Raw genomic sequence first — 15650 nt, forward strand, 5'->3', positions numbered from 1 at the left:
TGAAGTTACGCTTGCATGTAATTCACTACTAAAATGTTTGCCATCAGATATCTTACAATGGCTTTCTGCCAGAAGTCACACTCTGGATTATCTGCACAGCTACATTTGTTCCCCCTGTGCTTCCTATTAGAATTTCTTTCCTCGATCCGTTCTTCTCCCATCTGTTCAGTGTTCACATGCTGCTCTTCCTTCAGAAAAGCATGCATCACAACTTTGTTCATTTGCACAATTTCTCTTATTTCTCTTATTACACAATTTCTCAATTTCTCTTGACTTTCGGTACCTTTATGAGCTCGATTTCCCTTTGCAATTAGTTTGTTCGGTTTTCACTCATTAGCAGTTAGCAGTGTCTTTGATTTTTTTTGTGTGCTAATTTTGTTAGCATTCCGGTAATAGAAGGTCAATTAGCTTTTTTTGCGTTTTTAGCTCCCCCTTGTGTGCTATGCCTGTAATATCCCGGAATGAGAGAAGGATGGTATCATGATATGAAAATCTGGATACTACCCAAACCTACTCTGGAAGTGGCACGTGTGAGAGATCGAGCAGGATGAGAGAGCAGCAGACAGTATTCTCACACACACACTGACACACTCACTGAGGTGCATTCACACAGACACACACTCACTTTCAAACGTTGAACCATGCAATTACACAGAAAGACTGAAATATGCACAGACACCCTCACCTTCAGACACACAAACACAGGAATACTTAGACATTTACACTCAGATACAGATACACTCACTCAGATACAGACACACTCACTCCAAGTGTGCAAAGACTGGAGTGTTGAAGTGTATTGTGTGCAATGCCTACAAGTGCAATATAGCCTATTCCATTTGTGTGGCCTTCAGAGCTGTGACCCATTTATGCATTGTGCCTACAGTAAGTGAGTACCTCGCTCCAATACATTTCTATTGCATAACACATACATTGGCTTCTCACGTCTGCTTGCAGCAGTGCCGAAGAAAATGTAACTGATCACCAACTTTATTAACATAAAACGTTCATTAAACATCTGGAAAATAAAGTAACAAGAGCAGAAATTTCAGGTCACAGTTACCAAATTACCCTCAACCCCCATAACAGTCTTGTTATGCATATTAAGTGCTTACAGTATAAGATTTTTCTTGTGTTTTGTAGACTGCTCTTGTATCATAATAAGGTACAATAAGGTACAGACAGTGCCCATACTAAACCTAGGGTTGCAAAATTCCGGATTTCTTTTAATCAATTCTCTGGTTTTCCCAAAATCCCAGTTGGAGGATTCCCGGATTCAGGATCGAATAAGCAGAAAATCCGTAATCCTCCAACCAGGATTTCTAGAAAACCAGGGAATTTATTGAAAGATTCCGGAATTTTGCAACCCTAGATTTAGTATGGGCACTGTCTGTATAAGGCAGTATGGCTGCCAACCCCCCCCCCTTCCATTCACCTGCCCTCTCTCAATGGGGGCACTTGAGAAATCGCTCTTGCACAGCACTAATGGTTGGAATAATGGATTGTGGGGGCTGTCATCTGTCATGCGTAGCCTGTCACTGACTGCCGGCTGCAGCGTGAAGATCACTCTACGGAATCCGAGGGCGAGCGCAGCGAAATCGAAGCGTTTATCCCCAAAAAAATGTAACGTCATTTAGCCGAAGCTCTTATCCAGAGTGACTTACAGGAGCATTTAGGGTTAAGTGCCTTGCTCAAGGGCACATCAACAGATTTTTCACCTAATCGGCTCTGGATTGGAAGCAGCAACTTTTCAGTTACTGGCCCAATGGTCTTAACCGCTAGGCTACCTGCTGCCCTATCCTGATGACCTAAGCAGTATTTTTTTTCTTCAAGTCTTGTCACGACTTACGCCAAAGTCGGTCCCTCTCCTTGTTCGGGCGGCGTTCAGCGGTCGACGTCACTGGCCTTCTAGCCATCGCTGATCCACCTTTCATTTTCCATTTGTTTTGTCTTGTCTTCCCACACACCTGGTTTCATTTCATCATTACATGTTGTGTATTTAACCCCCATGTCCTTGTCCGGAATTGTTTATTGTAGTGCTTGTCCACGTTATGCTGGTGTGTAATGGGATTTGTTTACCCATTTGTTTATTGTTCTATTAACGGTGGTTTTATTTATTAAACTGTGCCATTGTAAATCAGTTTTTGCTCTCCTGCGCCTGACTTCTCTGCCGCCAGTACGCACCCCCTACAAGTCTCTGCTGCCCTCGTTCCCAACGTTCTGACCTGAACATTCCAAAACTTTCAAGGATGGATTTTTCTGTTGTGCAAAAAAAAAAAACAAGACCTTGGTTATCACCAACTCTGGCCTTCACTTCACGGCATGGTTTCCACACAGACAACCACACACGCACACACACACACACACACACACACACACAAACTCACAGCTATGATCACCACTGCCTATCCCAGTTAGACTCAAGGTCTGACCCAGAGAGCCGGTGACCTATTTCGTGACCTCCGACCCCCTTTCCTCTCTTTGATTTCCTTTCTTTTGCGTGCGGGCCTGAGCAAAGACGAGGGGGTTTCCACCATCTGGAAATGACCCTGGCGAAGCGGCGTGAACGGGAGACGTGCAGAACATCCCGGTGGTTAACAGCCTCCCGTCCCCCCTCTCCCCTCATCTCATCTCACCCCTCCGTCCTCCTCCCTCCTCCACAGATGGAAAAGAGATCAGAAGGCCTTCCAGGTCACAAATAAACACATACAGAGAGAGCCCGGCGATCTGGGGAAAACGGTAGTGTAAGCAGTCTCATGTCATAGTATCATACAGTCCTGTGGGGGGGTGGGTTACACTCTGGGCCTTGTTGACAGTCTAAGAACCTATCGGAATTCTGTTATTAGTTTAGCATAGTTATGATTATTGTAGAGCATAATTGAAGAGGACTTGCTATAGGAACTTGACAGGGATATTGTTTGGAAAGCAGGTCGAATTCAGAGTGTTGTCGGTTTGCCTACTTTGGAATTGAATGGTAACAGATTTGTAGCATCAATGTCTTCTGTTTCTGTGATTAGATATGAAATATACGGTAACATTTTATTTGGATAGTCCAAAATAAATGGTTTGTATATGATTTAGGGTTAGTGGAGGGTTAGTTGAAATGTTGTTGACAGTTATTGAAGATACAGATAGTTGTCCCCCTTGATTAAATGAGTCCCCTTCCGTCAGTACGTTTGTTCGTCACACACGATTTCTCAGGCACCACTGGACTGATTTTGATGAAAACTTGCGTGATTGATATGTCTTGCCATAGAGATCCGGCATTTACAAAATTACACTGATTGGCCAGATGATGGAGCTTTAACAAGCTATTTCAAATTTGCCTCAGGGACCCAGGGATTTTCCACCCTTTGGGATTTTGTGAAAAACACTTAAAATGCAACCCACACAAAAAAATGTGGCATCTATGGACAAAAGTCTCTCGACACAATATTTTCCAGACTAGTACCTAAAACAACATAACCTTTGGCACACACGCTCATGGATATGAGTCTAGCTAACCCATGTGATATCTCAGACACCACTGGCCCGATTTTGATTAAACTTGGGTGAATGATGCATCTTGCCACAGAGATCTGTCATTTATAAAATTACACTAATTGAACCAAGGGGGGTGCGGCATCATTCATGGGGGACGACATGTTTACTGTTGCCTTGTTTGACCATCTATACTTTCAAGTTTGAAGTTGTATTGTCACATGCAGAAGTACAGTGAAATGCCTTTTTTGCAAGCTCTTTCCTAACAATGAATTAATCAATATCAGAGCACAGTGCCATCTCTTTTGATATGTAGATCATCTATATGGGACTATCCAAATAAAGTCTGACAAAATATATTACTTTGCGACTACTTAATTGTAGCCTATGTCCTTGGAAGTACTATACATCTCCAATGACTGAGCAAAATACATGTGTGTGTGTGTGTTTGTCCCTCCCCTCCACTTTGGCCCGGTCCCGTGGCAATACCCGAGAACCAAAAGGATGTATCTATTTATAAAAAATTCAATAAAGAGGATGTATCTTGTGTATAAAAAAATAATCCAGCTGGCTTTTTTTTCCCACCCACGGTTTGTTACGTAACAACTTGTGCGTGTGACCCAGAGACCGACATAATAAATAATTGTTTTTTAACACTTGAAGTAAAGGGCAGACCGATGACACAGCAAAAACAACTCGGCTACTCCAATTAACCTCTTTCGTTTCAAATCAGCCCAGCAAGCGTATCAGTCTCCTCTCTGCTTCGTCTTTCACATATCAGCAATTATGAATAACAAGCTCCCCTTTTTGTTTGTGATTCTCTTTTTTGTTAGCATGCATTGAACGGGAATAATTTAGTATATACTTTTTATACACATATGAATTTCAATAGCAGTATTATCAATTATTAATCACACAACAATTTCATAATAGGAAATATGCTGTTCTGTTATATGCTTTACCAGAGTAGCATTCTGTAAGTATTCTGAAGTGACATAGAATAGCGTGTTAAAAGGGGTCACTTTAAACAATTGGCTATGCGTTAATCATTTGTTGTGAAATGCATTGTAATGATTGTCACAAAATGTATTTAAAAATGAATTTGGAAGCAACAGCCAAGCAACTGAATTGCATCTGCAATGATATCCTCAACCGGTGTAATTTATTGCTGACTTGCATGGACATCTCAGAAATAGGTGTTGAAAGTATGCCTACTGTTGGGAAGCATTTTTAACTTGTGACAACTTTTACAACACTGTCAAAATGGCTACCCAAAATATTTCCTCCTAACATGTCCTTCTCATGTTCTTTTTCAGGCCATGGTGGCCTGTTACCCAGGCAACGGGACTGGGTATGTACGTCACGTGGATAACCCTAACGGCGATGGGAGATGTGTAACGTGTATTTACTATCTCAATAAAGACTGGGAGGCTAAGGTATGTCAAAACAATGAACTGAAAGCAAACTTTAGGTCCAATATTTAGTTTATTTTTTTAATGTTTTCTGCTACTAACCTCAAATTTGCTTTTTTCTGGTTGTAAACTGATTCTCAGTTTGTGGAGACTTCACCGGGTAAAGAAGTATTTTTCATGACAAGATGAAGATGGCGTGGGAAAGACTACATATTTTGGTCAAATTCTAACCAGTAAAAAAAAATCTGGTTCCTTATTTTTCTGGTTCCTTAACCTCTCTCAGGTATGTGGGACGAAATCGTCCCACCTAGTCAACAGCCAGTGGAATCGAGTGGCGCGATATTCAAAAACCTTAAAAATGCTATAACTTCAATTTCTCAAACATATGACTATTTTACACCATTTTAAAGACAAGACTCTCGTTAATCTAACCACATTGTCCGATTTCAAAAAGGCTTTACAACGAAAGCAAAACATTAGATTATGTCAGGAGAGTACCCAGCCAGAAATAATCACACCCATTTTTCAAGCTAGCATATAATGTCACAAAAACCAAAACCACAGCTAAATGCAGCACTAACCTTTGATGATCTTCATCAGATGACACTCCTAGGACATTATGTTATACAATACATGCATGTTTTGTTCAATCAAGTTCATATTTATATCAAAAACCAGCTTTTTACATTAGCATGTGACGTTCAGAACTAGCAAACATACCGAAAACTTCCGGTGAATTTACTAAATTACTCACGATAAACGTTCACAAAAAACATAACAATTATTTTAAGAATTATAGATACAGAACTCCTTTATGCAATCGCGGTGTCAGATTTTAAAATAGCTTTTCGGCAAAAGCACATTTTGCAATATCCTGAGTATATAGCTCGGCCATCACGGGCTAGCTAATTTGACACCCACCAAGTTTGGCGTTCACTAAACTCAGAATTACTATAAGAAAAATTGGATTAGCTTTGCTGTTCTTAATCAGAATGCACTCCCAGGACTTCTACTTCAACCACAAATGTTGTTTTGGTTCAAAATAATCCATAGTTATGTTCAAATATCCTCTGTTTTGTCCGTGCGTTCAGGTCCCTATCCGAACGGTGACGCGCGGATGCATGTCGTCACAAAAAAATTCAAAATATTCCATTACCGTACTTCGAAGCATGTCAAACGCTGTTTAAAATCAATTTTTATGCGATTTTTCTTGTAAAATAGAGATAATATTCCGACCGGGAGACGTTTTCGTTCAAACACTGAAAATAGAAAATGGTGTCTTCACGTGCACGCGCACATCCGTGTCATTGTTCTCAGATCTACCACTATCCAAATCCCCTACTGTTTTTCGCCCAGGGACTGCAGAGTCATCATTCCCCGTTCTGGCGCCTTCTGAGAGCCTATGGGAGCCTTAGAAAATGTCACGTTACAGCAGAGATCCTCTATTTTCCATAAAGAGGCTATAGAAGGCCAAGAAATGGTCAGAGAGGGCACTTCCTGTATAGAATCTTCTCAGGTTTTGGCCTGCCATATGAGTTCTGTTATACTCACAGACACCATTCAAACAGTTTTAGAAACTTCAGGGTGTTTTCTATCCAAATCAAACAATTATATGCATATTCTAGTTTCTGGGCAGGAGTAATAACCAGATTAAATCGGGTACGTTTTTTATCCGGACGTGAAAATACTGCCCCCTACCCAAGAGAGGTTAAAAAAAACAGTAGACCTATACAAGGCCTATTCATCAAAGATGCCATAATGACGTTATTGCAACCAGTTTTCTCTGCTGGGAACAACACTGTGGCTTTGTATATTGACTGTTAATTCCATGCCATCATTGTAAATAAGAATTTGTTCTTAACTGACTTGCCTAGTTAAATAAATTCCATGCCAGTCACTCTTCAGTCACCCTTTAGAGTTCAGTTTCTGGATGTAATTCCAAAGTTCACCAACCAGCCCATTAAATGAGTTTATGCGGAGGAGAGAAGCGTTGATCGATAAAGTGAGGGGAAAGGGGGGGTGTCTAAACAGGTACTGACACGCTATGGATTAATCCCATACATACTGTACAATGACTCCATTGCCTGGCTACCGAAACTCCTTGCTCCAGAAACCAATGGGTTGGGCCAGAGCCAGAACACACGTTGGTAAAGCGTCATTTTGAAAATGTATCATTGGCTTTGATAATCTGATTGGTTAGAGATTGGTTAGAGATGATCACTGATGACTTTGTTTTGTAAAGCACCCCTCATTTTGACGTCACCACAGACGACTTTAACGATGGCAGTCTGACTGAAGTATGTAGCAGATGATAGAGCAGCGGAAGAATTCAGTTTGAGTCGTCAGGTAACTGACTCCATACCATATGTATGGTGTCCATATAAGGACAGCCTCTGATGGACACCAACACCTTGTGAATCTGAAGCTGTTCTAATATGGCAACCATACATGCTACGGTGTGACAAGTGATGACAAAAGCACTTTCTGATATGGCTGACTATGGAGTCATGTTCGGATGGAATACATGTAATGGACAGTCTGCATAATTTACAGCTAATGTGGGCACTCACTGCTATTACATTTTCATGTAATTGCACAAATAATGCACACAATCCCACGCACACACAGGCATTCATGCACCAAAGGGAGTGGCAGTAACTGCTAGAACAAACCCCAGGGCTACCACTAGAACATTGTGATTGCAGGTGGAAACTATGCTGGAATGAGGATGACAGGCAGGCAGCTCCTCTCACACTCCCACTCTGACGTTGTGGGCCTTAATTCTAATCCGATAGCACCCTCCCTTCTCTTTCCCCCTGATTTATGTTTTTGCTGACCCTCCTCTCAGATCTGAAAGTATTATCGTGAATAAAGGGATAGGGAGTTATCAGTTTGGAATCCGCTAGTGGGGTCGTATAGTAGGACTGCAGCCTAGGTCCTAGTAAGACTCAACAGAAGAGAAGCTGTCAGTCTCACTGCCCTGCAGGCCTGGTGTAAGATTAGCAGCTAATTATGAAATTAGGACCACTTATAGATTTTACCTGGGTCATGTTCAGTAAGGAGAAAACAGAGTGAAACAAAGAACTACCTAAACTTTTCTAATAATGACACAGACTTTAATTTACTGTTGTTTAATTTTCCTATGGTGTACCCTACTGAGCACGACCGTAAACTTGCAAATGCCTCACCATCGGACACCCAGAACATTTTGTTGTAGCCCTGAACCAGCACACCTGATTCACTTAATCAAGGGCTTGATGATTAGTTGACGAGTTAAATCAGGTGTGCTTGCTCTGGAATGTCACATAAATGGAATGGCTGAAGGTCTCCGTGGAATGCTTTGTGGAATGCTGGAGAAGTTGATAGTAGGTGAGGTCCTAGCAATAGAAGCATCATCAGTGTTTCCAACATCCAGTCATCCAACTAATCATCAATCCCTCAATTAGTTGAATCAGGTGAGTTTGTCCAGGGCTACAACAGAAATGTGTACTGTTGGGGGTACTCGGGGACCAGGGGTTGGGAATTACTTAAAAAATGCCTGAGAACCCGGGAATTATTGTCAGACAGCTCCCGTCAAGGGCTGTTCTGAGACCCTAGGTGAAGCCAAGGGCCGGGATACAGCCCTTGGAAGGAGTTGTCACACGATAATTCCCGGGTATGAGGGCATTATTGCTTTAAGAAAATGTTTGCCAACATATTTAGAAAAATATTCATTACAAGTAAATTTGGTTTTGCATTCTGAAATTGCTACCCAAGCAGGCTGGTCGCTAGTTATTTTCTCATGTTTTTACCCAGTCATTAATTCAAATAATTATATTCATTCAACATTGCTATGCTAAACAAATCATTGGCATGTAGCTAGTTAGCAGAGATTCAATGATGATGAGAGACAAGAACCTCAATAAATAATGACTTAATAAATATCCAATAGGCCTACAGAGGCAACAACTATTATGGTTGGCGAGTCCAAGCTAACCAAGCTAGTTGGTGATGTTAATAGTGACGTTTTCCGTTGATGGCACACGAATTGAAGAACTGGTCGTTAGTTATTTTCTCATGTTTTGGCCCAGTCGTTAATTCTATTCATTCGACGCTGCTATGCGAAACAAATCGTTGACATTTAGATAGCGTTCAATGATGAGACAAGAACTTCAATAAATAAGGATTTAATAAATATTAATACATATCCAATAGGCCACACTGCGCTGGTTAATGAAGGAATCGAATTCTGAGTGTTTACGGTTTCCATGGTAAATTATTAGGTTCACGCTCGTTCTTGGGCTAGATAGCCTACTGGCACAGGAGAGATCGCATTTGTCAAATTATACATTATTGCATAGGTCGTAGAAGCAGACAACTGTTGCAAACCAAATAGTATTTTTTTTCCCCAAGGGAGATTATTAAGTTAATGAATTTCCTGCCTGGGCAGCGGGACAGTGGAATTAACACGTCATAGTATATTGCGGGAGTTGTCCCACATATCAACCCTCCAGGATCCAAACAACCTGTTTTATAATGATCTACATTAGGAACTCTGCTAAGAGGTAGATACCCGGTAGATACTTCCAGTGGGTCTTAATAGCCGCTTATACACGGAAGAAAAAATAAACGCAACATGCAACAATTTCAAAGATTTTACTGAGTTACAGTTCATATAAGGAAATCTGTCAATTTAAATAAAAAAGGAAGGGAGTGGATCAGAATACCAGTCAGGATCTGGTGTGACCAACATTTGCCTCATGCAGCATGTCACATCTCCTTTGCATAGAGTTGATCATGCTGTTGATTGTGGCCTGTGGAATGTTGCCCACTCTTCAATGGCTGTGCGAAGTTGCTGGATATTGGCGGGAACTGGAACACGCTGTCGTACACATCGATCTAGAGCATCCCAAACATGCTCAATGGGTGACATGGCTGGTGAGTATGCAGGCCATGGAAAACTGGGACATTTTCAGCTTCCAGGAATTGTGTACAGGTCCTTGTGACATGGGGCCGTGCTTTATCGTGCTGAAACATGAGGTGATGGCGGTGGATGAATGGCACGACAATGGGCCTCAGGATCTTTTCACGGTATCTCTGTGCATTAATATTTGCAATCAATAAAATGCAGTTGTGTTCGTTGTCCCTATCTTATACCTGCAAACCGCTCGCCCACACGACACCATACACACTGTCTGCCATCTGCCCGGTATTCATCCATGAAGTCGGTTACGGCGCCGAACTGCAGTCAGGTCAAGACCTTGGTGAGGACGACAAGCACAAAGATAAGCTTCATTGAGATGGTTTCTGACAGAAATTCTTCGGTTGTGCAAACCCACAGTTTCATCAGCTGTCCTGGTGGCTGGTCTCGGACGATCCCGCAGGTGATGAAGCCGGATGTGGGGTCCTGGGCTGGCGTGGTTACACGTGGTCTGAGGTCGGTTGGATATGCTGCCAAATTCTCTAAAACGACAAAACAGCACATTTTAGAGTGGACTTTTATTGTCCCCAGCACAAGGTGCACCTGATCATGCTGTTTAATCAGCTTCTTGATATGCCACACCTGTCAGGTTGGTGTATTATCTTGGCAAATTAGAAATTCTCACTAATAACAGGAATGTAAACAAATGTGAGAAGCTTTTTTGTGCGTATGGAAAATGTCTGATATTTTGTTTCTGCTCATGAAACATGGGACCAACACTTTACATGTTGCAATTATATTTTTGTTCAGTTTATTTCAGAGCACATAGTAGGATGTTAGATTACACCATGACTTGGTCTGTGCCACCTACAGCTGTGTTAATCCTTGTCTTTGGGACCCAAAGCGGTGCACATTTTAGTTTTTCCCCTAGCACGACACAAATCAACTAATCAAAGGTTTGAGGATGAGTTGATTAGTGGAAGGACGTGTGTAGTACTAGGGCAAAGCCAAAATGTCCACCCCGTTGGGTCCCCACAAACAGGTTTAAGAAACACTGATCTACAATATGGGATTATTAACAGATTGATTAACAGATCAAGTTTCTAAAAGGAGGCCTGGGTAAGCCCAGATGTGCCTTCAGTTATGGATAAATATACTTTATAAAACAAACTGCAGGATGAATTAGAAAGTATGTGTGTTTAGTGCCATTTACTCCATGCAGATACTCAGGGTGTTTTCATTGAATCCTATTGGGAGTTATTGATATACCATTTTTGAATTTCAATGAATACACGTTAAAACAGCTTTCCATAGCCCACGTGATCTCGAGAGGTTGCTTGAATTACGGGGGTCCGGTTCCCTTTTTTAGGGCAATGTGAGCTCCTCAGGTTCGCTTGTCATTATTCCCGCACCACACTAGGCTAATGCAACACAGTTTCCCCCTGACATAACCCCTCACATTGGTGCCACAAGAGAGATGGTACAAAAAAAGTGCACAGAAAACCAAAATATGTGTGGTTGTTTTAGTCAAGATTATTTGTTTGCCATATGTGATCTATAGGCTAAGAGAGCTTCATACGCTGTTTATTCAACATCATATTTGGTGAGAATCACAACATAGGGTACAAAATCAATTCTAGCTCTTAAGGGAGCAGTAGACTACATTGGGTGTACAATTTTGAATGAAAGCATTATTTAAATCTGCAGTTATTCTTTTGCTATTTATTTTGTTACTTATAATATTTACAGTGCCTTCAGAGAGTATTCACACACCTTGACTTTTTCCACATTTTGTTACAGCCTGAATTAAAAATGTTTTAAATTTAGATTTTTTTTTGTCGCTGGCCAACACACAATACGCATTATGTCAAAGTAGAATTATGTTTTGTAAAAATGTTTGCAAATGTATAAAAAATGAAAAGTTGAAATGTGAGTCAATAAGTATTCAACCCCAGTGTTTAACATTTTTGAATGAATACCTAATCTCTATAACCCACACATACACATCTGTAACGTCCCTTCAGTCGATTAGTGAATTTCAAACACAGATTCAACCACAAAGGCCAGGAAGGTTTTCCAATGCCTTGCAACGAAGGGCACCTATAGGTAGATGGGTAAAAATATCCCTTTGAGCATGGTGAAGTTATAAATTACACTTTGGATGGTGTATCAATACACTCAGTCACTATAAAGATGCATGCTTCCTAACTCATTTGCAGGAGAGGAAGGAAATCATTCAGGGATTTCACCATGAGGCCAATGGTGATTAAAACAGCTAGAGTTTAATGGCTGTGATAGGAGAAAACTGAGGATGGCTCAATAACATTGTAGTTACTCCACAATACTAACCTAATTGACAGAGTGAAAAGAAGGCAAGCTGTACAGAATACAAATATATATTGTTTTAAAGCATCCTGTTTGCAACAAACCTTTTGTCCTGAATAAAAAATCCAATACAACACGTTACTGAGTACCACTCTCCATATTTTCGAGCATAGTGGTGGCTGCATCATGTTATGGGTATGCTTGTAATTGTTAAAGACTGAGGAGTTTTTCAGAAAAAAACAACAAACGGAATGAAGCTAAGCACAGGCAAAATCCTGGTTCAGTCTGCTTTCCCCCAGACACTTGAAGATGTATTCACCTTTCGGCAGGACAATAACCTAAAACACAAGGCCAAATCTACACTGGAGTTGCTTACGAAGACGGTGAATGTTCCTGAGTGGCCGAGTTACAGTTTTGACTTAAATCTGCTTGAAAATCTATGGCAGTACCTAAAAATAGTTTTCTAGCTATGATCAACAACCAATTTCACAGAGCTTTAAGAATTTTGAAAAGAATAATGAGCAAATGCTGCACAATCCAGGTGTGGAAAACTCTTAGACTTACCCAGAAAGACTCACAGCTGTAATATTTTGTGTAGGTCGTTGACACAAAATGACAATTAAATCCGTTTTAATCACACTTTGTAACACAACAAAATGTGGAAAATGTCAAGGGGTGTGAATACTTTCTGAAGGCACATGTTAATAGTATCTTCTGATAAAATTGATTGCATTTAGTTAAAAGATTAGACAATCTATTAGCTTCCAATATGTATGTAGGCTGTCCGATAACTGATTGAATGGCTTGTCTTGCACTTTGTAAAAACCCTGAGTGCATTGAGTGAATGTTAGAAGTTATTGGTTCCTTTCGAAACATATCAATTTCAATGCAAAGAGGACTCTGATCACAGATTTGGTGAAGTGAACTGGCAAAATAGTTGAGTCCTCACTTTAAAGGCAGGGGCAGTGTGAATACAAAGATAACTGAGTTATTTTAGCTGCTCCCCGCACCAGGTTTTTTTTATCCAAGAGTTCACTTTAAAGAGGACTGTGAAAACACCCTCAAAGAGTAGAAACCATGTTGTAGACCTGTCACGCCCTGACCAAGTGAACTCGGGTATTTTGGGTCAGGGTGTGTCATGTTGGGTATTTTTCCTTGGTTTGTTTTATGTTTACGTTTTAGCCTTGTGTTGGCTCTAGGTGGGTTTTTTCTATGTTGGGTTCTGTCGATTCCCAATCAGAGACAGCTGTCGCTAATTGTCTCTGATTGGGATCACATTTAAGGTGCTGTTTTCCCCACGCTGTTTGTTGGGTGTTGTCTCTTTGTTTTTGAGCAAGTAACGTATCGGCATTTTCTTGATTTTGTGTACGTGTTTAATTCAGTGTAAAGAATAAACATGTGTTCGCTCCCAGCTGCGTTTTGGTCCGCTTCCTCGTCACCAGGCGACGAACATTACAAGACCGACTATTACCTCGTACATACCACTAATAAGTTACGGTACTTCCACATTTTCAGTTAACTTTTATAAGCTGATAGTGGGTAACAAAATTGGAGGCATAGCTGGGATTACTATGAAGGAAAACAGCCAAGAGGACACAAGTTGAGGTACCAAGAGAGTACAGACCACTGATTTACAAATGCCTAAACAGTGAATAGAGTATTTGGTTAGCCAATCTGTTATCACATAAAGTAAACTAAAAGTGAGAAAGGTACTGATTTTCAATCATGTAAGCACGAGGTATCATTTACCCTTTTTTTTTCTATTTTTATTTTTTTATTTCACTTTTATTTAACCAGGTAGGCCAGTTGAGAACAAGTTCTCATTTACAACTGCGACCTGGCCAAGATAAAGCATAGCAGTGTGACAAAAACAACACAGTTACACATAAACAAACGTAGTCAATAACACAAAATAGAAAATCTATATACAGTCTGTGCAAATGTAGGGAGGTAGGCAATAAATAGGCCATAGAGGCGAAAATAATTACAACTTAGCATTAATACTGGAGTGATATATGTGCAGATGATGATGTGCAAGTAGAGATACTGGGGTGCAAAATAGCAAGAGGGTAAGTAATATGGGGATGATGTAGTCGTGTGTGGTATTTACAGATTGGCTGTGTACAGTGATCGGTAAGCTGCTCTGACAGCTGATGCTTAAAGTTAGAGAGGGAGATAAAAGACTCCAGCTTCAGAGATTTGTGCAATTCGTTCCAGTCATTGGCAGCAGAGAACTGGAAGGAAAGGCGGCCAAAGTAAGTGTTGGCTTTGGGGATGACCAGTGCAAAATACCTGCTGGAGCGCGTGCTACGGGTGGGTGTTGCTATGGTGACCAGTGAGCTGAGAATGTGGGGCTTTACCTAGCAAAGACTTATAGATGACCTGGAGTCAGTGTGTTTGGTGACGGATATGTAGTGAGGGCCAGCCAACGAGAGCATACAGGTCGCCGTGGTGGGTAGTATATGGGGTGGGGCTTTGGTGATAAAACAGATGGTACTGTGATAAACTACATCCAGTTTGCTGAGTAGAGTGTTGGAGGCTATTTTGTAAATGACATCACTGAAGTCAAGGATCGGTAGGATAGTCAGTTTTACGAGGGAATGTTTGGCGGCATGAGTGAAGGCTTTGTTGCGAAATAGGAAGCCGATTCTAGATTTAATTTTGGATTGGAGATGCTTAATGTGAGTCTGGAAGGAGAGTTTACAGTCTAACCAGACACGTAGGTATTGTAGTTGTCCATATATTCTAGGTCAGAACCGTCCAGAGTAGTGATGCTAGTCGGGCAGGAGGATGCGGGTAGCAATCGATTGAATAGCATGCACTTAGTTTTACTAGCAGTTGGAGGCCACGGAAGGAGTGTTGTATGGCGTTGAAGCTCGTTTGGAGGTTTGTTAGCACAGTGTCCAAAGAAGGGCCAGATGTATACAAAATGGTGTCGTAGAGGTGGATCAGAGAATCACCAGCAGCAAGAGCAACATCATTGATATATACAGAGAAAAGAGGTCCGGACAACAGGCCCTCCGATTTGACACACTGAACATCTATCGATGGTGGTTATGATATCGTTTAGGACCTTGAGCATGGCTGAGGTGCACCCATGACCAGCTCGGAAACCAGATTGCATAGTGGAGAAGGTACGGTGGGATTCAAAATGGATGATGATCTGTTTATTAACTTGGCTTTCAAAGATTTTAGAAAGGCAGGGCAGGATGGATATAGGTTTATAACAGTATGGGTCTAAGGTGAAGGGGGTGGATAACTGCAGCAGCTTTCCAATCTTTGGGTATCTCAGACAATAACGGAAGAGAGGTTGAATAGGCTAGTAATAGGGGTTGCAGCTATTTCAGCAGATAATTTTAGGAACAGAGGGTCCAGATTGTCTAGCCCAGCTGATTTGTAGGGATCCAGATTTTGCAGCTCTTTCAGCACATCAGCTGTTTGGATTTGGGTGAAGGAGAAGCGGGGGGGGGTTGGGCAAGTTTGCTGCAGGGGGTGCTGAGGTGTTGGCCGGGGTAGGGGTAGCCAGGTGGAAA

The 15650-nt window shown here is 41.3% G+C and overlaps 1 protein-coding gene across 3 annotated transcripts in view; it reads left to right on the forward strand.

Annotated features, from left to right (window-relative positions):
- Positions 1 to 15650, forward strand: part of LOC115177591 (egl nine homolog 1) — a 42998-nt gene that overhangs the window by 13709 nt on the left and 13639 nt on the right. For all 3 annotated transcript variants that reach the window (XM_029738472.1, XM_029738474.1, XM_029738473.1), the window contains exon 2: positions 4797 to 4916. In XM_029738472.1, the coding sequence (XP_029594332.1) occupies positions 4797 to 4916 (120 nt within the window). The remainder of the gene's footprint in view (positions 1 to 4796; positions 4917 to 15650) is intronic.

This window comes from Salmo trutta, chromosome 38 (genome assembly GCF_901001165.1).
Source record: "Salmo trutta chromosome 38, fSalTru1.1, whole genome shotgun sequence".
Taxonomy (NCBI): Eukaryota; Metazoa; Chordata; class Actinopteri; order Salmoniformes; family Salmonidae; genus Salmo; species Salmo trutta.